A 25,487-nucleotide genomic window follows, 5' to 3' on the forward strand; every position below is an offset into this window, starting at 1 on the left:
CTTTTCAGGACTCTGCTCCCCACCCCCTGGGCTGGCCCGCACCCTCCCACCCTGATGTCACAGTCTGAGCCTGGCTGATGCTCCTGGGAGCCTTCGTGTTGCCTCTGTGGGCATCAGTTCTGCCTCACATGAGATGGGGTGACATCTGCCCCGGCTTCCTGACCCAGTTGTGCAAAGGAGTGGTTGGCGCAGAGAGCTGCTGTCACGTAGGGCCCACAGCCCGGGATGAGGGGCCTGGGGCCCGGAGGCTGGCCCCAGCCCTCTGCGCTGCTCGGTCCCTGGGGTGACTCTTTCTCAGAGCGGTAGAGAGAGACAAGGTTTTCTTACAGGAGAACTTACAGGAAGCTGGAAGGAGGCCGCCCTGCAGGGGTCACGGTGATGCCCTGCAGAGCGTGGAGCCAAGAGCATCTGACAGTGGGGAGGATTTTGTGCCCCTGGAAAGCCCTCTCTGTCTCCAGCTCTCCCGCCCCTGCTGTGGCTCCCCGGTGCTCACCGGCCGGCACCATCAGCCTGCAGATGACCCTCTGGCCCTCTGAGCTTCAGGCTTCCCAGTTTAGGGACTGTATCTGGGGAAGCAGCATCTGGGCGTGTCGAGGTGAGATCACAGTCTCCGTGGAAGGAGAGCTCTCGGCGGCCAGGCTGTTGAACTTCTGGGACGTGGAGAGAACGTTGCAGTTGGAGCAGAGGAGTGCAGAGTGTGTGGGGGCCGCAAACAAGCCGGCCCTGAAGGCGCCTGACCACCAGCACGGGGTCCCTGACCTCGTGGCCGTCGTATGATTTGACGAGGCTCCTGGAGAAGCAGTTACGAGCGTTTGCTCCACTCGTCTCTTGGATTTGCTCACGAGAACGGTAGCGGAGCTCTGCAGGCGGGAGACTCGTGGGGCCCCGTCCCTTGGAGACGGCGGGAGAAGATGCGGCAGAACACCTGCACAAGCGGCCACAGGCCAAGCGCCTGCTCGTGGGAGGGCCAGGGAGTGGGCGGAGTCTGGCGCTGCCTTCGCAGGCGGCTGGCGTGGCCACTGGAAGAGGCCAGGGTGGCCCCCTCTTGTGGGCTGCCCAGGGGCTCGTAGACTCTCCATGGGCTCCAGGCTGGCGTAGCCTGTCTGTGGCATGCTCCTATTTGAGATGGGGACATAACCCCGCTTCCTCCTGACCTCCTTGAGTGAAACTTCCGGAACTTTCAGCCCACGGTAGGATGTCCGATACTCCATGGTTACCAGGAAATGCTAGGAGAGCTCGACTTTGTGGTCTAGTGGGGGGAGGGGAGGGGGAAGGACGATGCCCCTCCACCTTCCACTTCTGTCTTCTAGAACCACCCTCTTTGCTTTTAAATTATGATACTATGTATTTAACAATGGCAACTTGTAACTGACAGTGCAATTGTCATGAGTGACAGCAATGCTGCCGGCTGTGATATTTGCATTTTCAGTGCATTTCTCTGGTGTTGGGGGAGGCAGAGGCAGATTTCCTGTCCGCAGGCAGCGGTCTCGTCAGTGAGAATGCGCGGTCCCTTCATGGGGCCCTCGCAGGGTCCAGTGACGGCACTGAGTGCGAGCAATACCGAGCCCAGATGTCGGGTGCACGGGCCGCTCTCCCGGGCTCCGAGCTCCTGGAGGGCAGGGTTGCCTGATGCCCTCAGCTGAGGCACGGAGCAGGTGTGCAAGGAGGTCGCCCAGCAGAAGGGGGAGCGGGTGACGCTGGTTGGCTTGGATCTTCCGCTGTACTTGGCCACATCCCTGCCACCCAGCCCCTGAGTCCCCTGTGTGCTGTGAGGGGGACGCCTGGACTCCAGAGAGGGACAGAACCAGACCTGGTGGCTGTCACTGCTCCGGGTCCTCGCTGCCTATTGGGGCCTTTTCAGCGGGAGACAGAAGAGCCAGAGGGCAGCAACAGTTCGATGCTTGGTGGTTATGCCAGCCTGGACGTTCTTGTTTGTTTGTTTATTATTTTTTTAAAAAGATCTATTCTAGAGAGAGAGAGTGCGCACGCACGCCCAGACAGGAGGGACAGAGGGAGAGGGAGAGAGAATCTCAAGCAGACTCCCTGCTGAGTGTGGAGCCTGACACAGGGCTCGATCCCAGGACCCTGAGATCATGACCTCAGACAAAACCAAGAGTTGGACGCTTAACCGACTGAGCCCCCCAGGCGCCTCCAGCCTGGAGATTTTTAAAGTGAACGGGCCTGCCATCTGGGTTTGAGCTCTGTGCCCTTGGGGTGACATTAGCTGTGGGAAACTACTGTTGGATGCCCCCCCCCCCCCCCCGTTCTGTGCCTCTCTGCCTGGGAGCGTCCTGTGGGGGGCAGTATCCAGAGCTGCTGGAGAACTACAGTCCTGGGGCAGGAGCCCACCCCCCAGGCCTCTGGCGCCAGCTGTCCTCGGGGTGCACAGGGCTGACCCACCAGGAGAGGAGGGTGGCCGGGGCCTTGCCAGTGGAAGTGGGGATGGCCTCATGTGTCCTTCAGCCAAGGGGGGGCGGAGGTCATGCTTTTGAGAACAAACTCATTAAAAGCAAACCTTGGCTCATCTTACTTGGGTCTCAAGACAGGAGACCGAGGGGTGACACTTGCAATGTCCCACAGGGGGGCGGGTTGCAGGCCGGGCTGGAGGGGCTGGAGCCCAGCTCTCCTGGGCCGGTGTTGGGAACAAAGGTGGGCTCACACACAGGGCCTTTTCTTTTCCGTCCGGAGGTTTAAGATTACCATCAGCCTGCTGGTGTTTGAGAGTCTCTGAGCAGAATTTGGAAGAAAGGAGGAAAAAACAGGGTTTTGGGTTTTGTTTTGTTTTAACCAGGGAAATGTGCCTCCTACTTTTTGATGTGACGGCCAGACTGAGGCAATTGGAAATCATTAGATTCTGTCTGACTGCGGCCGCTGTCTGCGCCCTTCCTGGAGCACGGTTTCATTTGTCCTGGAAAAGTGGCACAGTATCCGGGGACGAGCCCCAAATGCAGTGCCCCCAGTGCCTTTCGGGGGAGAGTGGCTCCTGTCCCTCGGGTTCGGCATGAAGGCTCCTCACTCTGGTGCTGGGCAGAGAGGTCAAGAAAGCGTCACAGGGCCCCGAAGCACATGCCCGGAGAAGTGACATGAAGGACACGCGTAGGTAACAAGCAAGTTGGGAGCAGCAGCGTGGAAATAAAAACAAAGGGGCAGGTGCACACTGTGGGACAGGCACCCTGAGCGGGGTGCGTTGGCAGGAAGAGGGGGCGGAAATGGGGGCGCTCGTTGGGCAGGGCTGTGGCGTTGGTGGTGCCTGCTGCATTTGGGAACCAGGCTGTGTGTCTGCCAGCTAGAGTCACCCCCAGTCTGGTGGCGGCTCCTTACTCCCTGCAAAGACAGGAGAGGCTCCTCCTCGGCTCCCCGCTCGTCCAAACCCCTCCCTTGGTGCGCGGGCACTGGCGGGCTTCCGAAGCTGCCGCGGGGGTCTGAACGGCAGCCAGACCTGGGAACAGCGCGGAGGGTGGGCTGGCTGCCGGGGCGCCAGGCGGTCAGGCAGAGACTTTAGGGGGAGAGTGGCTGGCCTGAGCTGGGACCCCGAGGGGCTTCGGTGGAGGAACGGAAGAGGGTGGTGTGCGGCCCTGCGGTGGCCTCCTCCTGGTGGGGCGTGGCTTGAGGCCGGGACAAACCCACCCAACGACCGCATCCGGCAGAACATACACCGTGAGGTGGAAAGGTGATACTGTTTGTGGAACTCCAAACGAGGCTTGTTCACGTCCAATCTTTTCCATCTTTCTTCTTGAAGACGGGGCCTGCCAGGACCGAGTCAACGGGGGGAGTCGTAACAGACCACACACGTGCTCGAACACAAGCACCGAATCTCGGGGTGGGAGCCACCTGCAAGGTGGGCCGTGGGCCCGCACGTGACTTCCGGCACTTTCTGTCTGAAGTGTCCTTACCAACTGTCTGTGCACATTCAGGACCGCCCCCCAAACACCTGACTTTGGTTTCTTTGGCTGGATTTTCATGGATCGTACCTTAATGTTTGTTCTGGAACTCGGGAGGACGTTCTCTGCTCAGAGGGGTTCACATGCTTTTAGGTAATCTGACTAAGCCGTCAGCAGGGGTTTTGAAAGTTTGCCAGTTCTGTGAATTAGACCGTGACCTTGAAACCAGGGAATCGGGGATTTTTATATCCTTGAAACAAGAGCCTAAATGTCAAGGGGGAAATCTAGGTCTTTGTTTTTCTTAAGCAGAAGTAAGTAATATTTTTGTTTATGCAACCTTTATGCCGGGTCAGTGTCAGAAAAGAAGGTTGCTTGTTTCACTGAACGCTGAGGCCGTAGAAATTCATGGAGGAGAATGAATTTCCGCTTAAACAGACTCCCTCCGTTTCTGAACAAACGCTACAGAGCCTGTGTCTGGTTGTCTGGGCTTCGTGTGAGAAACGAGTCCGCTCTCTTCGGCAGGGTGAGCTCATGTTCCTTTGAAAATCTGTTTCCCGCACTGCAGACTCATGTTTGACTGCTGGAGATTTGTCCTGCGCAAGAAAACCGGACACAACCGTCGTTCTTCCCGGAGACGAGCCGATGAGGCCGAAAAGGAAGAAGGTGACCCTCAGATCGACGTACCTGACGTCCTCAGGCTTGTCAGAGACCCAGCGGAGGGGTCACACTCACCCCCAGGTAGGGACGGCTTTAAACCCTCGTTTGACCCGGAGTTTCAACGTCCTGCACGTAGCTCTTGTTGTCCTTGTAGACAAATGTGTTTTGGGTTTGGGCGGACAGTGTCCCCATGGTGTCCCCGTGGCATCCCCGTGGTGTTCCCGCGGCGTCCCCGCGGCATCCCCGTGGCGTCCCTGCGACGTCCGGCTGCAAGCCCGCGGCTATTACCTGCCCACGCCCGGTGAGGGGCTCCTGAGACGCTCCTCACTTGGTCCTGGGGGTTGCTCCAATGAGCGGTTTGACACGAGAGGAGAGAAGTCCATCTGGGTCACAGATGGAGCACAGGGCGGCTGGAGGGCAGCCGCCCGCAGGCTTGGCCTCGGTTCTCAAAACCATGGGAGCTGCTGTCGGATTTGGTGGGACCCAGCTCTCAGCGCTCAGCAGGTCAGTGGCCGGTGCCCGGAGGACAGAGCGAGCGTGACCCACACGGGCTGAGAGCCCCGCGTGCCTCAGGGCCCAGCCTGACCCCGGTCCAGGCCCGGGTGCCTTCCCGCGAGCTCCTGGCCGTCGCATAACGGAAGCCAGAGGCTGGATCCCTGGTGTGAGGACCGTCTGCACTCAGTTTCTTGTTGCCACTGCTCCCCATCCTGACCACCGGGGGACAGCACGGATGGGATGGCAAACGTCCACCCGGGGCTGGACCGGAGCCAGGCAGGCTTCTGGGAGCACAGGAAGCGCACCCCCTTGCTCTGAATTCGGAACTTCCTCGGTCTTGCGCTGAGTTGGCCTCTGCTGTAAGTGGACTGCTGGGCAGAGGCGTCCCTGGCCTCCCTCGTGGGCTGTGTCCCTCATGGGCCGTGTCCCTCGTGGGCCGGGTCCATCAGGGGCTGTGTCCCTCATGGGCCGTGTCCCTCGCAGGCCGGGTCCATCAGGGGCTGTGTCCCTCGTGGGCCGTGTCCCTTGCGGGCCGGGTCCATCAGGGGCTGTGTCCCTCGTGGGCCGTGTCCCTTGCGGGCCGGGTCCATCAGGGGCTGTGTCCCTCGCGGGCCGGGTCTGGGTCTCCGCGCTGCTGTGGGTGCCCCAGGTGAGCAGGGTAGCTGTGCCGTCTCTGCAACTCGGCATTTGCGAGTCTGTGTCTGCGTGTGTTTGTCCTGCCGATGGCGGTGTCTCGTGCTCACCGCAGACCAGCGGTCCGGAGCCACAGCTCCGATCACGGACCCTTGCACGTGTGAACACGTTCGGGCATTTGAACTTGGCTGGTGGGTGGTTCCTTCTGGTGTGGTGGCCCCACCAGCGTCTCTGTTTACTCTTGCGGTTTAGAAACTTGATTTTTGTCCCTTCCCTTGTCCGTGACTTCTGGAGAGCGGGAGGCTGAAGTCAGTGTCCCTGAGACGGGGCGTGTCCTGATTCACTGCCCGGATGCGGTCCCCGGCTGTCTGGTGCTATACGCACTGGGAGCGGGGAGGTGGGACGGCCACCTCCGGGGAAGGCGAGGGCAGGAGAGGGCTGGCGACAGGACTGGGGACGGCACTGACCATCACCCGGCACGCCTGCCCTGGGAAGGGCACTTGGGAAGGCCATGTGCTTCCTGCTTTAGTGAGAGCGTGGTTACGTGGCGTGGACACGGGAGCTCTGACTTTCACGGATGGAAGGTTATCTGGTCTTTCCGTGCTCAGCTGGGCCACAGTGTCTGAGGCTCCAGAGTGGGACACCGGGGCTGGACTCTGGTTGTCGCTCAGCGGCCCGGAGCGTGCAGTGGGAAGGCTCCCCATGGTGTGGTGATGGTGGCACCATGCCCAGGGGCAGCAGCGAGGAGCCCAGGGTGTCGCATGCTTGGGGGACAGGGTCAGAGCCATGCCCAGCCAGCTCCGCTCTCACTGGCATTGCTGTTGCTTCCTCCTCTGTCCCCGAAGCTGCAGACCTCCCCGGCCGCCGTGGGTCCTGCTCTATGGACGAGGCCCGCTGGGGCCCCACAGCCCCTTCCCAGTGGACGGGAAGGTAGCCTGCTTCCAGGCCCTTCCCGTTGTCCCTGCTCCCTGTGGAGCTAGCAGGGAGCTGGTGGCCGAGGGGATGAGGCAAGTGTGGGGCAGACCCTGATTAGCTTGTTTTCCAGTGCGCATAGTGGGTCTGTAACCCTCTGTCCAGTCTCAGATTTCCCGGGTGCCCACTGGCGGTCCAGAGCCTGCCCTGACTGCCACAGCCGCATGGGAAAGGCCTCCCTCTGTGGAGCGCTCCGCTGATGGCCTCCGGAGGCCTGCCGCCTGTGGCCTGGCCTGGGGGCCCATGAGCCACTGCTCACAGTGGCTGTGAGATGGCCCCATGGAGGGTCAGTCCGCCTCTCCGCTCGGTGGAGGGGAAAGCACCTCAGGTCAGTGCCAGGGTCTCCTTCCTGGGCCAGTCCCGGGCTCAAGTCTTGGCTGGAGTCTGGAATGGACCCCAGCCGTGTGTCCCTCCCCCCCTTCCCTGGGGCCACAGCTGTCTTTCCGGGAGCAAGTCGCAGCCGATGCTCTTCTGCATGGTGTCTCTCTGGGGGCCCACGCTGACCCTGGATACGGGCGAGGGGTCTCTGCTAACCCCTCCATTCTGGCCCAGCCTTTCGGAGCCCCCCCCCACGATGCCCTGTGGGTGCCGCTGTCTCTGCCGACGAACCTGGTCCATGACTGGTCAGGGCTGGCCTTTGTCAAGCACCCGGGCACCGGGCTGACCGTCCCAGAGTGGGGGCACTGGTGTTCCAGGGAGTAACGAGGCCCGGGCCTTCCCGCCCCGTCCGGTTCTGGCCAAACGGCTGACGCAGGATGGGACGGAGCCCAGTGAGCAGCTAGGACACTGAGAGGCAGGAGGCGGGGACTGAGGTGGGAGACTGTGTCCTCGCGGGAGCGGTGGGGGGTGAACAAACCGTATGAACCGGCACCGCGCTCCCGGGAAGGCAGGCGTCCTAGAGGTGCCGGTGATGTGTTACAGACCCGCACACGCAGGAACACGCGTGCACACGTGCATCTCAGCAAGCGGAGGTTCCGAGCTTGTCCGGCTCTGGAGTCCTTGCTCTCCGCCTTCTGTGTGTCGCGGCCTACTCCGTGCCAGCAGGGATGGGTGGAGCCCCAGCGTCCGTGGTCACTCCCCGCCGACCTTCCTGCCACTCCAGCCTGTGCTGAGCGCCTCCGCGAACAGGCGGGCGTCCGGCGGGGAAGGCGTGGCTGCGAACGGTGGGTGGGTTTGAAGGCCCTCTGTCATCTGAAACCTCGGGTGTGAGAGCACGGGAAGGTGCACGTGTCACGGGTGGCAGTTCCTCGTCACCGCGGACGTGCTGAGTCTGCGAGGCTTGACCGCTGGTGCCCGCGAGCCCCCTGGCATTGGATGCCATTGCTCCGCGGTGTGCTCTTCCAACAGTGATATCTGCTCTGGTGTGTTAGCCAGGTCTGCAGTGACGCCAGCAAACCTTGGAGTATCATGCTGGAACAGGTACTGGGCAACGTTTTGAGGATAAAAGTCCATAAAACCCGATTCTTGACGGGGGTGCAAAGCGAATGGTTACTGTCGGCAACAGGAGGTTGAGTCGTGAAGTTGCCGTCGTGTCGTCAAAGCCCTCGAAACGTCAGGGCTTTCCTGCGGCTGGACCTGATCCCTGCACGTGCCGAGGGCGTGAGGCGGTGTGGGAGGTGTGGGCGTCCCCGCGGCAGGCGGCGGCCCAGCTGCAGGAGGGGCTGGGCCGGCCTGACGTGGCCCTCACAACTTCGCAGGGACAGTGAAATGCACTTTGGGAAGAGTGAAAATGACCCCAGGAACCCGATGCTGGGAAGGAAGCTGCCATCTGTCGGTCTCCATGATTTCCGGCGTGGCCCGCGGCCTCCGCTGCGTGGAGGGCAGGTGAATCACGCGGTGCCTGGTCACACGGATGCTTGTAGTGTGTCTCCCGAGCCTCATGCCATCTTCTGGGGCGGTCACTGCCCTTCCCGGCGTGCGGGCCCCAGCCGCGGGCGCCTGGCGCAGAGCGAGCTGCTTGTGCGGAGCTGCCTGGAGGCCGCGTGCCTTGGTGGTTTCGCGTCCCAGGCGCCATGTTCTCAGGAGAAAATGTGTTTGTGGAAACAGAACTTAGGTGATGTGCTAAATGACGAAGCCCGCGCTTCTACCATTTCCTGGTCCTTGGTCTTGGCCCTTGGACGCATGTTATGGAGGAAGCTAGCCGGAGTCTCACGTCTGCAGGGAGCGTGTTTGCTGCACACGGATCCACAAATGTCGGGGCCAGCTGGTGCGCTGGTCGTCGCCGTGGAAAGCACGCCTGCGGCTCTCAGGCAGCCCCCCGGGACCCGGCGAGAGGAGCCCCCGATGGCCCGCGACGCCCTGGGAGCCTCGCGGTTCTCTGCTCCCCCGGGACCTCCCAGATACACTCTCCCGCGTGGAATTGACTTGGCGTTAGTTATGACAGACGTGACAGGTCGCAGAACCTGGAAGAAGGACACCGGTGGAAAAGCCCCTCACGGGGACAGGGATGCCCGGGAGGCTGCTCACTTCTGAGGCCCGCTCCCCACGCACCCACCCCCCAGCAGCGCCTCCACTGTAACGCGCCAGCAGCAGGACTGATTCTGCATTTTTGCAGAAAGTTAGTGGTTTTCTGTGTAATTATGTGCTTTAGGACGTGGGCTGCAGGATTAAGGTGATCCCGGGGCCACACGGTTCCTGACCGTCATGATTTATACCAACAAGGATTGGGGAAAAGTGAAATCACGGTGTTAGGAGCCTGGTGATGCGGCTCCGTTGTTTAGATGACGCCCTCCCGCACCCCAGCCCGCTGACACCCCCGCCCGCCGTTGTGCCTGAGAGCGGCACTGACCTGTGTCTTCTTAGAAATCGGAACCTCAGCCAGCTCCTGGGGCTGGGGTGCCCTAGTGGTGCCCACTAGACGTCATGGCGATGCCCTTCCAACGAGCACGTGGTGTTGGCCTGTCTTTTGGGATGTTAGCGGCCGGCGGTGAGCGTTGCTCGGATTTATCAAGTAACTCTCGAGAGTTGCAGTGTCCTCGTTCTCTCGAGAATTCCCTTCTTATCAGCTGGAATTCACCTAATGCACAGAAGTGTCCCCCTTAAGTCCTCGTTGCCACGAGGCACGGTTTGCAGGACGGGAGGTACACGGGCCTGGATCTTTCCCTTCTATCTGCCGGTTTCTAGGACAGTGATTTTCCGCTTAGCATCTTCCCAAGGGCTTTCAAACTATCACTTTAAACTCTCACAAAATAAAATGGAAGTGAATACGTTTAAGAGATCTCGTTGGCTTTGCTGGAGGGTCCTGAACCAGGCAGCGTCCCACCCAGCAGGTGGAAAGGGGCTCGAGCAGGTGGACAAGGTGAGAGACTCCTTAGGAGCAGGAGAGGCGACGAGGAAGTTGCTCTGGGAGGAAATCGGGTGGTGATCGCAGGGTCACTGCTCAGGCGTCCATCTGGCGGGTCCCCAACTGACTGGTGCTGGTCACCCTGTTTCCAGGGGAACCGAAGCTGTAATTAAGTCTCAGTTTGGTGACAGGGGCTTAGCACCAGCGTCTGCTTTAGTTCTGCTGTCTTGTTTCTAACAGAAGTAAGAAAATTAAATATTTGATATATTTTAATCCATCACAGCTGCTCAAATGGGTCAGATTGTCCTCTTTGGGGTCTTGGGAGCCTCTTCGTGCCAGCCTTCAGATCCGCCGCACCTGCCGTCGCGTCCTCGCAGGTCCTCGCGGAGAGGAACACAGGCGAGTGCCGCGCCAGGGGATGGGCCTAGGACGTACAACACATTTCAACCTCAAACAGCTCACGTTCGCGTGAATTTGTGCGACCAAGTACTCCTTGGCGGACGCTTGGGATCTTCTCCTTTCCCGCTATTGCAAACGCCGCTGCGGTTAGTGACCTCGGGTGATGGTGTTTTGTACGTGTGCTGGTGTGTGGATTCCGGGTTCCCAAGGCGGAGGGGGGGCAAGTGCTTTCCTGGTTTTGCTCCGAGTGGCGGCTGTGCTCGGACCCCGTTGTGCAGCCGTCCACTCTCCGCAGCGGCTCCCGGGAGCTGGTCCTCCATCCCGCGTTGGCCAGTCTGAGGGCAGAGAAGGGCCGTCCCGCTGCGCAGGTGTGACCTGCGCTTGTCCCACAGAGACCCCGAGAGCCTCCTGCTTGGTTTCAGACTTGCTTACGCCTCTTGCTGCCCATCTTCTCACTGGCTTGCTTGTCTCTGACCGTTTCTAGGAGCTCTTTATAAATTTGGGAGATTGGCCCTTGTGATTGCGTTGGAAGTACTTTTTCTCAGACTGCCGTTGTCTTGACTTTCTTTGCCATTTTAAAAATGTAGTTGAATTCCAGTATTTTGTGGCTTTTGGATGTTGAGTTATAGTTTAAAAGGCATTGGCATTCCAAGGTTGTAAAGGAATTCACCCATTTTCCCTCTACGACTTTTATTTACATCTAAACCTTTAACCCCTTTGGGTTTATTTTGTTGTGTTGTCTCAAGTATGGATCCCACTTTGTTTTTCTAACCTGGTGGTCCTGATACCATTTATTAAACTCTCTGTCTTCACTCCACGGATCGGAGATGCCACCATGAAAATATATTAAACTTCCGTGTGTATTTGACTCAGTTTCTGGAATTTCTGTTCCGCATCATTGGTCTGTTTGCGTTTCAATTTCTGGTGCCTCAGCTTTAGTTTCTGGGGCTCTGGGGCATATTTTAACTTTTTATCTGGTTCATTTCACTTCATAGCTCCTTTCAAGGGTTTACCTGACCGTTTTTGTGTTTTTTTTAAAAGATTTTAATTAATTTATTTGACAGTGAGGAAGAGAGCACAAGTGAGGGGAGCAGAGGGACAGGGACAAGCAGACTCCCTGCTGAGCTGGGAGCCCCACGTGGGGCTCAATCCCAGGACCCTGAGATCATGACCTGAGCTGAAGGCAGACACTTCACCCACTGAGCCCCCCAGGTGCCCCACAATATCACTCTTCTAATAGGATGTAGATTTTATCTAATTACCATTTCTTTCTTCTCTGCAGCGTGATGTTTGAGTGTAATATGTTCTGGAAATCTTTTCTAACACCCCACCAAGGTCAAGCTCACACAACCTCTCCTGTGCCCCGTTTCCTGCCCTTTAGTGGAAGGACCCAGGGACACTAATCACATCTGTCCAGAGAACTTGCCACTTTTCTGTTGATGAGATAATTACTTGAGTGTTTGTCACTTTTCCCGTTTGAGCACCAACCTCTCAAAGGCCGAATCCATCTCGTAATTCTTAGCAATCACAAATCAAGGAGACACGCTGGATCGAGGAGTGCATCCAGTACGTATGTTAGGGATGGGAAAAGTACTTAAGACAGCACCCCCCTCCATCCTAAAACTTCAGCCCAGGGCAGGAAGCCGGCAGCTCTCCAGAGGCTGAGCAAGTTGCTTTGGGACGGCAGGAGTTTATCTGAACATCACTTTTGGAAACCAGCTCCGTTGAAGTTTAGGGTTTGGGAATCTGGGACGTTGGAAAGAGAGCAAGACGCAAGGGCCGTCCACTTGAAGGGGCTCCCACCCTCGGCAGGCTGAGGGCTCACAAGACCCTCGTCCTTGCCGGGCTGCGTGTGGAGGGCACATCTTTGTCAGTGAGACATCTGGGAGAGGGGTGAGGGGGGCCGAGCCCCGGAAAAGGCCGGTTTGAAAAACTCAAGTCTGGGGCACGTGCGGCGTGGGGAACCTCTCCTGTCAGCTGACTAGGGAGACCCAGATAAGGAGAGACGGTGACCCTGTCATTCACCTGCTGTGCTTCTTCTGGTCAGTTCCCTTGAGATGCACTACGGATGCAAACACTACGAAGACAGGTGGTGTGTTCTGGATAGTTAGACAATATTAATTCATTTAGCAAAAGTGGGACTCGAGAGCCTTCTAGGTAAGAGACCTAACGGAAGCACTGACTCAGGTCCTCATGATGGGGACCCATCTTCCCAGTGAAGGAGCTGAGCTCCCCCCCAGTCACCGGAGTTCTCAGTCCTGGCACCAGTGCCCAACCCCCCAGCTCCGGTCCTGCCGCCCTGCCCCATGGGCCCTTCCCAGGTGCACCCCGTCCTCCCCACGTGCACCCCCATCGGCCATGCGCCCTGCCCCTGGCACTCCTGGCCCCTGATCCTTGGACACATGCTCTGTGGAAGGGGTCTCAGATCTCTGACATTGGTGTTTGGACTCAGTGTAGCCTGTGCTGTACCTTTATCCTCTCTCGATGCGTGTAGACTAGTTGATTAATTCAGATTCATTTAAAGGTACACAATTATACATTACAACTTTTAGTCTGTGGCCTTTCCCCAGCTATGCATTCTAAAAGATAAGAGTTGGCAGTTTTTATATTAAAATGACATTTTCGGGGCGCCTGGGTGGCACAGCGGTTAAGCGTCTGCCTTCGGCTCAGGGCGTGATCCCGGCGTTATGGGATCGAGTCACATCAGGCTCCTCCGCTATGAGCCTGCTTCTTCCTCTCCCACTCCCCCTGCCTGTGTTCCCTCTCTCGCTGCCTGTCTCTCTCTCTGTCAAATAAATAAATAAATAAAATCTTTTAAAAAAATGACATTTTCATACCAAAAGTGTTAGGAAGCACTGTTATGTTTTGACAATATACTTTGACGGACGTCCGGGCAGCTCAGTCCGTGACCATGCGACTCTTGATCTCGGGGTTGTGAGTTCGAGCCCCTGTTAGGTATAGAGACCACGTAAAAATACCGTCTTAAAAAATACTTTGAAATGCTTTGAAAAACACGGAAAGCATGTGAACTATGGAAATCCTGATTGTCATTGTTCCTAGAGGTTGGTTTTTCGCAGCCTTGCCATAGCTGGTCTAAAACCTCTTCTCGGTGCTGAGCGAGCGGCTTTCAGTTCCCTCCAGCTGGGACCCTGGAGGGCAAGTCCTCGTTACACCAAGTAGACCACGACGTGTAACCGACACGCGGGCTTACGTGTCCTCGTGCTTCGAGGGTCCCGGGAGCCAGTACAACTTCTCCGTGTCACGTCTCTTCGGTCAGGTGCTTCGGTGTGGCTGAGTTACGTGAGTGGAATGACTTTCTGTCTTTCTCTTCTTAAATAAACAGACACACCAGGTAGCGGTGTGCCTTCTCACGAAATACCACATTTCCCAGCGTCTGAAGTTTCTGTGCCGAGTCCTCCCGCCCCTCCTGGAGCTGTCCCTTATACACTTTGGACTTTTTCGGGTCCTGAGGCTGGACGCAGGAAGCTTATTGCAATACCGGAGAGCGAGGCATTTGGGGGACAGGGTCGGCAGAGAAGCCCACGTGACCTCTCTGTGTGTCTCCTGGGCCCAGCTGGATTCCTGAGCCGTGGTTAAATACACATGCGGACTTACAGCCTCTTGTGGAATGGGGCCAGGTGCCTGCGGAGATGTCAGGGACAGGCGGGATTTGACGAGGGTCATGTGAGTCCAGGGAGCTGTCGACCTGGGGAGCAGCCCCACACTGGGGTTGGTAGGGGAGAACCGTGAGCTCGCTGTGGCCACGTGTGATGGATTGTGTCGTGCTTGTGTTGTACGGAGATCCCTGTTTCAGGGACGCAGACTGGCGGCTGTGCACACGGAGATAAGCCGATGTACGGGTTTTGCTGTGGACTCGTCCAGGTGCGCGGCAGGTGGCGGGACGTGGACAGAGCCGGGCCATGTGCTGGTGACGCCGTGGCAGCTCACGTGTTCGCTGTTTCTGCGTATGTTGGAACTTCTCTGATTTACGGAACATTCTTCTGTGACGTAGCCCACGTGCTGGAGACCCCTGCCCACTGTGCTCCGCTGTCTCCTGAGTGCGGCCGCTCTCGGGGTCGGAAGGAATTCTGTGTTACCGCGTTACCTCCCTGAGACTCTCCACGGACGTGATTTCCATCAAGCAGGCCACGGTTCTTTGTGGCTCACAAAGACGCAATCTGGAGTGCACGGGAACTGTTTCCAGACCTTCCCAACAGAAGTGGTGACTCCCCCTCTTAAAAGGTCATGATGTGGGGCATCTGTTTGAGGTTCTCTCCCTCTCTGCCCCTCCCTCCCCAAAGAAAAAGTCACAATGACTCTCCTGCTCCCAGTGTTTGTTTTATGGGAGGGTTGGCATTTCGAGGTTCTTTTAATAGCTCGAGTGGACTGTCCTGTTGCCCGGGGCGCACAGACAACGATGTGCCTGAAATGAAATGGGTGTGGTTCCTGCACCAGAAGAGGACCGTATGTTAGAGAAGTCTCTGGAAGCTTTGTGACACCGGCCCATACTGGGAACGGGCATGTGTGTGTGTCAGGCACCCGTCAGGAAGTGTTCTGTATCGAGCGGCTCGTCTGGGCATGTGAGTGGATGAGGGTCCCCACCCCCACCCTCCGGCCAGCTCTCTGGGCCCGCAGGTGGCTGTCTGAGGTTGGGACCTGTGCACGCAGACCCGGGAGACGCTAACCAGCCTCCGCCGGGACCGACTCTCGGAAGGCCGGCGTTGGGAATCGCCTCAGCCGACTCTCCATGCAGGTGCGCACCAGAGGCTCACCTGGCTCTGGTCTTCGGGCGTCTCTCTGCTTTCCCGTGAGATACGTCCGCGGGCCGCGTCCTGCCCGGAGACTGGGAGGCGCAGTCTTTCCACATCCGCTTTCCTTGCCTCCAGATTGAGTTCTGTTAGTTGATTCTGCTTTTCCCGTCGGTGGCCAAGGTCCGTTCCTGGGTCCTTGGTGCTCCTTCCTGGTACCCCGCCGCAGCAGAGCTGTCTGTTCAGGGTGCTGACTGGAGCCTGCCGTGGGGTGCGGTCGGGGGTCTCATCCTGCTGGGGCTCTGCCCCCACAGGCCAGGAAATGGGACAAAGCCATGTATGGGGGCCTGCCACTCCGGCCCCCACCGCGGTGTGTTAGCAAAATCCCTCTGGACAGGACAGCAGGGAGTTGATTTTAAACTCAGGTGAGCCCTGTAGATCCCCTGCTGAAGTCTGTGAGGTAGGCAGAGCTTATCTTTGCCTTTTGGCTTCACGCACACGGTGTCAGAACCGGCAGCAGACAAGCCCCTGAGGTCTGCTCTGACCATCAGCCCCTGCTCGGCGTCCCCGAGTGCCCCCATCCACAATTGGGGGGTGAGGAAGTCTGCGTCACGCGTGGGCGTGGGGGTGGAGAGCCCGGCACCGTCCCTGTGCCCGGTCCTCGGGCTGGCAGCCCGTTGCCTGGCTTCCTGCTGTTGTGAGCCCGTCCTCCGCTCACGTGAGCCCTGCTTCTTGGCTCCGTCCTCCCCGGGGTCCGTGAGGAGCAGCAGGAGCTCGGTCACTGCAGCGGGAATGCAGAATGGTGAAGCAACGTTTCTTGCACAACTGAGCGTGCTCTCCCACGCGACCCAGCAGTCGCGCTCCTGGCTATCTCCCCAGTAGAGCCCGAAATTTACATCCACACGGACCCCTGCACCTGCCCATTTCTGGCAGCTGTCCTCGGAATCGCCCAGTGCGCCAAACCCCGCTGTGCATCCAGCACATTTAGTGCTTTAATCCGGCGCTAAAGAGAGAGGGGCACGGAGAGCACGTGGCAGGGAAGCCACTCTGCGTGATACGGTGGCAGACACATGACCGCGTCCGGCCGCCCCCGGCACAGCACCGAGACTGAACCTCAATGCACACTGAAAGGAACGTGGCCGGGGGTCCCAGGGAGAAGTGCAGGCGAGCCAGGAGAGGGGATGACCTCGGGAGTGTGCAGGGTGGGGGGCGCGTGCAGCCACAGCGCAGGGACCCGCACACAGGCTCTCACTTTCTCACTATTAGCAACTAGGCAACAAGTGCTTGTTTGACATACGGTTTGACCCACAGCCTCTTCAGCTGTGGGTATTTAACGATAGTGTGAGTAGGATGTGGCTGTTCAGACCTGCAGACCCGTGGCCCTCTGGGTGTGTGAACGTCAGCCCTGGAGGCTGGCGTGTGACGGGAGGGTGCGGCCAGGCATCGCGGGGGACTGTGCTGGCGCTGGAGCTGCTGACTGCTTCCGTCTGTATTAATAATCTGGCACAGATGCTGTTTGGTCACATGTAGGACGCAGTGTTTCTGGACTCAGCGGTAGGTAACCTGATTTTCACCTACTGGACCATCCAGTTCCTAAGCAGCCTGTGCCCCATCAGGGACAGCTCCAAATTCCCTCCTTCCCCAGGCAGCTGAGTGGGCGGGGTTGCCCCCCCCCCCGCCCCCGCCGCACACCAGCAGGTGGGCCTGGCGCACACCTTCCACATTTGGGATGCCGCTGGGCTCAGAACGGTGAGGGTGGTCAGACGAGCAGATGTGCAGGAGACAGGGGTCAGGGTCTGGGCAGGCGTCAGGGACCTGCGGGTCTCCAGCCAGGCTGAGGGCACAGGCTCACCGGGGAACGGAGTGCTGGCAGCTTCCGCTCAGGGATTCCTGCAGGTGAGACACTGGCCACAGGCCACCCGTCCCACTGGGAGGACGCCTCGGGGAGCACGGCCTCATCCGGTGCTGCTTGGCCGGCTTCCGGACACACAGAGAAAGTAGCTGAAGGGGTCTGTGTGACAGCTCAGTGTCTCCCAGACGGGGCTGTGTGCGTGTGAGTGCGTGTGTGTGTGTGACGTGTGTGACTGTGCGTGTGGGTGAGTGTGAGAGTGTCAGCGTGTGTGCATGTCCGTGACTGAAGACTGCCTCCTCTGTCCTTCACTTCACTTTTTCTAACAGTTTCATTTTGGCATAGTTCACAGACCTTAGACTTTCACCCCCTTTATTTTTTTAAAATTAAATTTAGTTTTATTTAAATTCGATTAATTAGCATATACTGTATTATTAGTTTCAGAGGTGGAGCTCAGTGATTCATCAGTTGCATACAACACCCCGTGCTCACTCCATCACGTGCTCTCCTTAATGCCCATCCCCCAGTTGCCCCATCCCCCACCCTCCTCCCCTCCAGCAACCTGTTTGTTTCCTATGATTAAGAGTCTCTTACGGTTTGTCTCCCTTTCTTCCCCTATGTTCATCTGTTATGAGCGAGATCACATAACTGTCTTTCTCTGACCGACTTATTTCACTCAGCATAGTACCCTCTAGTTCCATCCACATCGTTGCAAATACAAGATTTCATTCTTTCTGATGGCTGAGTAGTATTCCGTTGTACGTATGAACCACATCTCCTTTATCCATTCAGGTGTCGATGGGCATCTGGGCTCTTTCCACAGTTTGGCTAGTGTGGACGTGGCTGCTGTGAACACTGGGGTGCAGGGGCCCCTTCGGATCACTATATTACTGTATCTTTGGGGCGAACGCCCAGTGGTGCAATTGCTGGGTCGTGGGGTACTTTTACCCCCTTTAAAACGTACAGCTGAGTGGTTTTCAGGCTGTTGGTGGAGTTGGCCACCGTCACCATGGACTTGAGGACACTGTCGACACCCCTGAAAGAAGCCCCACCCCGTGAGGAGTCGCGCCCCATCCCCCACAGCCATGGCTCTGCACTCGGTCCGTGGGGATTTACCTGTTCTGGGTGTTGTGTGGAAACGCTCACGCGCAGCGTGCGAGGCCTATGAGTCTGGCTTCTTCCAGGAGCGTGATGTCTTCAAGGTTCGTCCTGGCGCGGCCTGTGTCCGGGGCTCTGTCCCTTTCTGTGGCTGAACCACATCCCACTGCGCGGATCCGTGGCGCGTCTCCTGATGGTCAGGTGTGGACATGTGGGTTGTTCCTGCGTTGGGCCATCGTCAATCCTGCCGCCATGAACGTTCACGAGCAGTTTCTGTGCGGACGTGTCTTCGCGGCTCTTGGGTGCACGCCCGGGGAGGAGGTGCCGGGTGTGCTGTGACTCCAGGTTTAGCCGTCGGAAGCCGCCAGACTGCCTCCCACGCACCTGCAGCACCTTCTGTTCCCACCGGCAGCGCACAAGGCTCCGGTGTCTCCACATCCTCACCAACACCTGCTTCTGGCCGTCTTATTTATTTAGTTCTTTTACTGTCCTGGTGGGTGTGATGCGGTGTCTCGCTGTGGTTTGGCTTTGTGTCTCCTGGACGGCGGGCCATGCGGAGCCCCTTTGCGTGGTTACCGGCCATGTTACGTGTTCTTCACGGAAACATCTGTTCAGTTCTCTTGCCCATGTTGTAGTCGTGTGTTTGTCTTTTCAGTGTGAGCGGGAGGAGTGCCCTGCGCGTGGTGGGCCCAGGTCCCTGGCCCCCTTCTGTGCTCCTCAGCTTCCAGCCCCAGGGCCTCACCCCAGCCTGACGGGCTCTGGGTGGATGGCGGGTCGCTGTGGGGCCGGCCTGCACCCCGTTTCTGCCCAGCAGAGGCTGGTGGTACCACTGCTTGTGACAGCCCAGGCTGTCCCCTAGGGGTCAGAGTCGGCCTGCACGAGATGCTGCAGCGGTCCATCCTCAGCTGTGGACGCGTCCCCTGCACACACGAGTAGGTGCGTGCCCCTGGGTCTGTGTAACGTACGCCCGGGCGTATAGAACCCAATGGGGGCTTGCTCGGGAGGCCTTTCCATGGAGGGCGTGAAAGGTGGGCGGTACCTTTGCGGGGCTAGCGTGTGCCCCGGAGCAGGGGCTTCTGCTTCTCAAGGCTGCAGTCCATAGCAGGGCCCCGGGGAACAGGGGGGCATGCCAGGCAGGCCCCGAGGAGTGGGGGGGGCACGCCGGGCAGGCTTTGGGTGGGATCGGGGCGAGGGGCATGGAGGGCAAGTGGGTCGGGGCCCAGTGTCTTCAACAGTCCAGTGTGCCGGAGAGGTTCTGGGAAGGGTCAGGCAGTGAGAGCCTGAGTGCACCTTCTGCAAGCTTCTATGGGCCTCTGAGGGGCACCCTGGTGGGATGCCGTGTGGAATGAGGGGATCGAGGGGGGGCCAGCCTTCCAGAGCAGGGCCTGGGAGACCCTTGGGCCGTGCCAGCCACTGAGCACCAGCTCTGGGCATGGACACCCTCTCCCCTCCCCCAGACCCTGCGTGGAGAGGAGCGGGGCAATCAGGACTTCTCCAAGAGCGTGGAGTTACCCACGAGCACGGTGGAGTTGCTGGCGTGAGCTGAGTTTGTCTGGGTGGACCTGGGTTCTTCCTACGGCTCTGGTGCAGGAGATGGGGACTGAGAGGGGACACAGAGAGGGGATTTCCCGTGGTCCTCGTTCATCTGGGGGGGGGCACTTTCCGTCCACCTCTGTGGCCCACGGCAGCCTCGGGTGTTGGGAGCAGTGTGGCCAGCAGGCACCTCACACGCTCCTTCAAGGCCCCGAGAGGTTCAGTGTTTACAGTTAGTAGGAATGTCGCAACGGGATAGAGGAGCCTTGGCGCTTCACGCAAATGCCCTTCCTGCTGAGCAAACATGTCCCGTCTGAGTGGTGGGGCATCAGTGCCCGCTTCCCGGGCCCTCCGCCCACGGCCTGCGCTGCCTGGACCCTGCGTTCTGCCCCAGCCCGGCTCTGGCTGCCTCTGAAGGCTCTGGGGAGCCCCACCCCACCTGAGCACCTCTGTGTGCCCCCAGGGAATAGCAGGAGAAGCCGAGAGCCGTCTGCTTCATGCTGGCCCCAGGGCACGGGCCCGAATCACCTCCCGCTCATGTCAGTGCCGCCAGGACCGCGGTGTTCGAGGCAGCCCCGACCTGCCAGCCCCACGGGGAACTGCACGCGCATGGATCCGGCCCCTGAGGACGCAGCCGCCCGTGGACTGCTCTGCACGGAGCTGGGGTCGGCGCTGAGGCGTCCTCGTGGGTACCTGGAAATCACTTTGTATGGGAAGCGGCCTTCAGGAAGAAGGACGTGGTGCTGGTGACGCGCGTGCGCCATCAGCCCGGGAGCGGGGCCCAGGGCTGTGTGGGGTCCTGCCCAGGGCTGGCTGTGGTGGCGCTGGAGGGGGAGTGAGGCCGGGGAGGGGTGGGGGCCAATGGCACCAGGCTCCTGACCACGGAGCTGAGCTGTGGGCCGTGCGTAAAGGTGTGTGCTGTGTAGAAAAGCAGGGAGCAGGACTCGGGGGCACCAGCTGCTGTAGAGCAACGTGGAGGCCACGCTGTTCTCAACACCAGCAGCAAAACAGGAGACCCCCCACCTCAGGGGCTCCTCTCCGCAGACCCCAGCGTGGCGGCTGCCCTGGCAGCTCCTGGGCCGGGGGGGTGCAGGGAACTCGCGGGTGCTGGTGGAGTGCGTTCTGTGTCCAGGCTCTGCACCGCGGCCTGTGTGCACCTTCACTCTGGGGAGCAGACGGCCGGTGACATCGTGAGCATCATCAGAAATCAGAAACCCCTCCTTTCAACCAGTCTGGCTAGAGTTCCGTCAGTTTTGTGGGTCTTCTCTATCTGCCCGTTTTCTCGTTCTCCGACTTCTGCTTGTGTTACTTCCATCCATTTACTTTGGTTTTAAGGTGCTCTTCTGTTTCTGGTTTTTGACGGTGGGTGCTCGTCTCACTGTATTTAAATGTTTCGTTGGTTTTGTTTAGAGATAACGTGCTTGTGCATGAGTGGGGGGAGGGTCAGAGGGAGAGAATCTCAAGCAGACATCCCGCCGAGCACAGAGCCCAACACAGGGCTCAATCCCACGACCCTGAGATCATGACCTGAGCCGAAAGCAAGAGTCAGACACTCAACTGACTGAGCTACCCACGTGCCCCAAACATGGGAATTTTTGAAGTGAGAAATATGATAACCAAAGTAAAAACCATCAACCAATGCGCTCAAGACCCCAAAAACCAGCAAACGTGAGGATAAAACCGAGCTTGCCCAATCTGGACAGCAGGGAGACAGTAGGCTGGGAAGAAAATGACAGAGCCTCAGGGACATGTGGGACTCTAACCACCAGGTCAGAAAGACCTGACATTCACGCCACTGGAGTCACAGAAGGAGAGAAGACGGAAAACTACCCAAACGTGGCCAAAGACACAAACACAAACATTTGAGAAGTTGGTAGAACCCCAGTTAGAATAAATCTCCCCAAAATCACACCAAGACCTCTCATGGTTGAACTGAAGACTAAGAAACACCTCTTGAGAAGCACAACTAGCCCGTCTCGCTCAGTAGGAAACAGACTGTTTGAATAGCCTGCTGGCGAGTAAGGACGTTGAGTTAGTGGTTTTAAAACCCCCCACAAAGAAATCTTCAGACCTAAATGGTTTCACTCAAGAATTCCAACACGCATTCAAAGAAGTAACATCAGTCCTACGCTGTCTCTTCCATAAAATAAAAAGGAGGCCCCTCCCAGTTTGTCTTATGAGGCTAATATTATATTGATGCCAGACAAAGAAAAGAAACCTACGGACCAATATTGCTCATGAATATGGACACAAAAGTCCATAACAAAATGTTAATGAATAGAAGTCAGCAATACGTAAAAAGAGTTATTCATGGTGACCAAGGTGGGTTTATTGCAGGCGTGCAGGGCCGGTTCAGTATTTCAGCATTTATCAGTGGAACCCACCACATCAGCGGATGAAAGAAGAAGAATCACACCATCATTTCAATCAGTACAGAAAGAGTATTTGACAAAATTCAACACGCATTCAGAAAAACAGGAATACAGGGGAACTTCCTTAATGTGTTAGTGAGTACCCACAGAGCGGGACAGTCAGGCATGCGCTGTCACTGCTCGTCCTCAGCCGCGGAGGGCAGGAGAAGGAAATACAGGTCATGGAGCTCGGCAAGGAGGAATCAGCAGTCTGTTCACAGATGACACAATTATTCAATTATAAAATTCCCAAAGGCTCTACAGAAATACTGCTGGAACTATACAAGAGCAGGTAGCAAGGCTGCTGGATACAAGATAAACACTCAAGTCGATTGTGTTTCTATTTGCAGCAGTGGACACGTGGATGCCAAAAGTAAAAATGCAATATTATTTACATTACTCGAAAAAATGCAACACTGAGATACAGCTAACAAAAGCTGTGTGGGGCTGTGTGCCGCCCCCGCAGGTGCTTATGTAGGGACTCAAGACCTCAGTGAAGGGGAGACACACTGTGTTCACATGAGCGTAGCATGTCTGTTCTTGCCACACTGATTGACTGCATTTCTAGCAAAATCCCAGAAAGGTTTTTTATGGACATGGACAAGATGATCCTAAAATTTGTATGGAAAGTCAGAGGAGCTAAAATCCTTACAACAATCTTGAGAAGGGAGAAGAAAGGAGGAGCCAGTGCACTTGCTATCAAGACATCATTTGCTGTGTGTGCTGGGGCAGCAGGGTGCTTCCCGGCAGGGGGACAGACCCTGGAATGCCATAGGAAACTCAGAAGCAGACCGGCACCTGTGGGACCAACTGATTTTTGGCAAAGGTGGGAAATCAATCAGTGCAGGAAGATTGGCTTTTCAACAAATTGAGCTAGAGCGATTGGAGATCCAGAGGCAAAAACAAAGATCGACCTAAATTTCATGCCTCACATAAAAATTAACTCAGAGTGGATTACAGATTTAAACAAAGTGTACAACTGTTATACTTTTGGGAAAAATAGAGTAGATCATATTTGGGATTTAGGAATACACAGAGTTCTTAGACCTGATGCCAAAAACATGATCCATAAAAGGAAAAATTGGCAAATTAGACTTTGTCAAAATTAGAAACGTACACTCTGCAAAGGGCTCTGTTCAGAGGGTAGCCAGACTAGCTGCAGCCTGCGGGAAAAGATCTTCAGATCACAAATCTGATGAGAGCCTGGGCGTCTGCAAGCTCACCGGCACAACTGGCAGTCCAGTTGGCAAATGGGCATCAGACCTGCCCAGTCACTGGGGCAGATTACAGACGTCAGGAGAGCCCACGGAAGGATGTTTATCACCATTAGCCTTTACAGACATGCACATAGAACCACACGAGATACCACTACGCACCTACCAGAACGGCTGCAATGAAAGTAGTGGCACCCCCAGTGCAGGGGGGGTGCTGAGAGGCGGGATCACCCCTTCGCTGCTGGCGGGGATGCAGCATGGAGCGGCCACTCTGCAGAGCTTTCGCCTGTGTCTGTTAAAACACACCGCTGTCCTGCAACCCAGCAACTGCACTCCTGGGCATTTAGCCCAAGAAGTGAAGACTTTTACACAGATTCATGCACGTGAATGTTTGTTGGTGTTGTTTGTAATAGCCCAAACCTGGAAAGAACGCGAATGTCCTTCGGTGAGTGAGCGGCTGAAACACCCAGTGGTCTGTCCACACCACGGAACATTATCTGCTCTGTAGCAGCGAGAAGGAAGTGGACACAACAGTCTGGATCAGTCTCCATGGAATGAAGCTGGTGAAGGGAGCCAGTCCCCAGAATCGCGCACAGGCTCTCCGCGGAGACACACGGGCCGGCTCAGAACGCCGCAGTACAGCCGATCCCACGGAAAAGTGCGTCGGGTGAACTTTTTGGTTTCCTGTGCACATAAACGTTACGTTCACACTACGCTGTGCTCCATCAGGTGTCCAATAGCATTATGTCCAAAAATACCTTAATTAAAAACTATTTTACTGCTAAAAGGTGCTAACCATCATCTGAACTTCTGACAAGTTATAATCCCTGATCACAGATCACCGTAACAAATATAATGAAAAATCTGAAATATCGTGAGAATCACCAAAGTGCGACAGGGACGCGAAGTGAGTACGTTCTGCTGGAAAAACGGGGCTGGCAGGTGCTCCGTGCAGGGTCTCCACAAACCCTCCATTTGTAAAAAGTCCGTATCCGTGGAGCACAATAAAGCAGGTGTGCCTGTCTGCAGGGTTCCGTTTCTAGAACGTTCTTGAAATGGCGAAATTATGGAAATGGAGAACAGATCAGTGGTTGCCAGGGGCTCGGCAGGGGTGGGACGGGAAGGAGCCGGGTGTGACCGTGTAGGGACTCGGATGGGATGCTCTGTTGACTGTATCTGTGTTGTATCCGCGCTGTGACATCCAACGCAGTTTTGCCCGTTGCATCTGTCATGGGGGAAGGGCACACAGGATCTGTCTGGATTATTTCTTATAACTGCACGTGAATCAACAATTATGTAAAAGAAGTCATCATCCGCAGCCCTATTCATGCCCTGCCAACAAGCCCACACACAGGGCTGCCCTGGAAGGGTCTCACCAAGTCGTAGGATCGTATCTGAAGTGGAAGGAGAGGAGACTAGCCAGCTCTCACCTTGACCGGCTAAAAGTAAATACTTGCTACCGCTTTGTAGGTGCAGATCTGAAAGCTTAGACGTCAGGTAGGGTAACTCAATTTCAGTGACCTTGGACTTGAGCTTTGGAAAGTACTGAGTTAAGGCTTGAGTAAATGGCATTTCTAAAATTAAATCACGTTGTTTAAAGATCAGCGCTGTGGGAAGGAAGGCAGAAGGCAGCAGACCAACCCGTGGTGACGGCTGGGCCGCCACGTGCTTCGCGTCCTCTTCCTTTTGGAGCCTCGGTCGGAGCCTCAGCGTGGAGTAAGCTCGAGACACACACCCGCCTCCCCCCCTCCTGGGCGGTGGGCACCCCTGCTGCTGGTGGGTGTTTCACACGCACGCCCGGCCCCCTGGTGGTTTTCTGGGGATGTCCGTGATGATGCAGGCGCCGTGTTGGCGGCAGTCCCTGCTAACCACGTCCCTCGAAGGGAGGAAGGAGAGGAGTCTCCACTTTCTTTAAAATGCTCGAGTCCTCAACACCGTCCTGCCTCCCCTCTGGCCTTTTTCAGTATTTTATAGATTGTTTGGGTGCACATTTGAGGGGAAAAATCTGAAAATGTAAGATTAAATCAAACTGAAAGTTGTTACTAATAATTTTCTGAACAAAGTAATAAACCGACTTCCTAATTATGAATCGTTGTGTTCCGGTGTTTACCGTTTTGGACAGAAGTCACACGGAGCGGGGACATACACAGTCATCTGCGTCAGAGCTGGGACGACGCGGTTCTGCGGGTCCCCAAGGCCACGTTATCGTTCCCATCACTGGGCTCTATTGTTACCAGTTTCCTTTCCAATAAATGTCAAATCCACCGGCCAGAGAGCACACGGGCGCTCCATGCAGAAAGTAACCAGGCAGACG

The 25,487-nt window shown here is 57.0% G+C and overlaps 1 protein-coding gene across 1 annotated transcript in view; it reads left to right on the plus strand.

Moving 5' to 3' along the window:
• The first annotated feature begins 564 nt into the window (after positions 1-564).
• The window catches only part of MCF2L (MCF.2 cell line derived transforming sequence like), a 140,944-nt gene continuing 116,021 nt past the window's right edge, over positions 565-25,487 (plus strand). The window contains exons 1-2 of the mRNA XM_040624767.1: positions 565-1,190; positions 4,447-4,619. Coding sequence (XP_040480701.1) covers positions 4,451-4,619 — 169 coding nt within the window. The 5' untranslated portion in view covers positions 565-1,190; positions 4,447-4,450. The remainder of the gene's footprint in view (positions 1,191-4,446; positions 4,620-25,487) is intronic.

Source organism: Ursus maritimus, unplaced genomic scaffold (assembly GCF_017311325.1).
Source record: "Ursus maritimus isolate PB19 unplaced genomic scaffold, ASM1731132v1 scaffold_10, whole genome shotgun sequence".
NCBI lineage: Eukaryota > Metazoa > Chordata > Mammalia > Carnivora > Ursidae > Ursus > Ursus maritimus.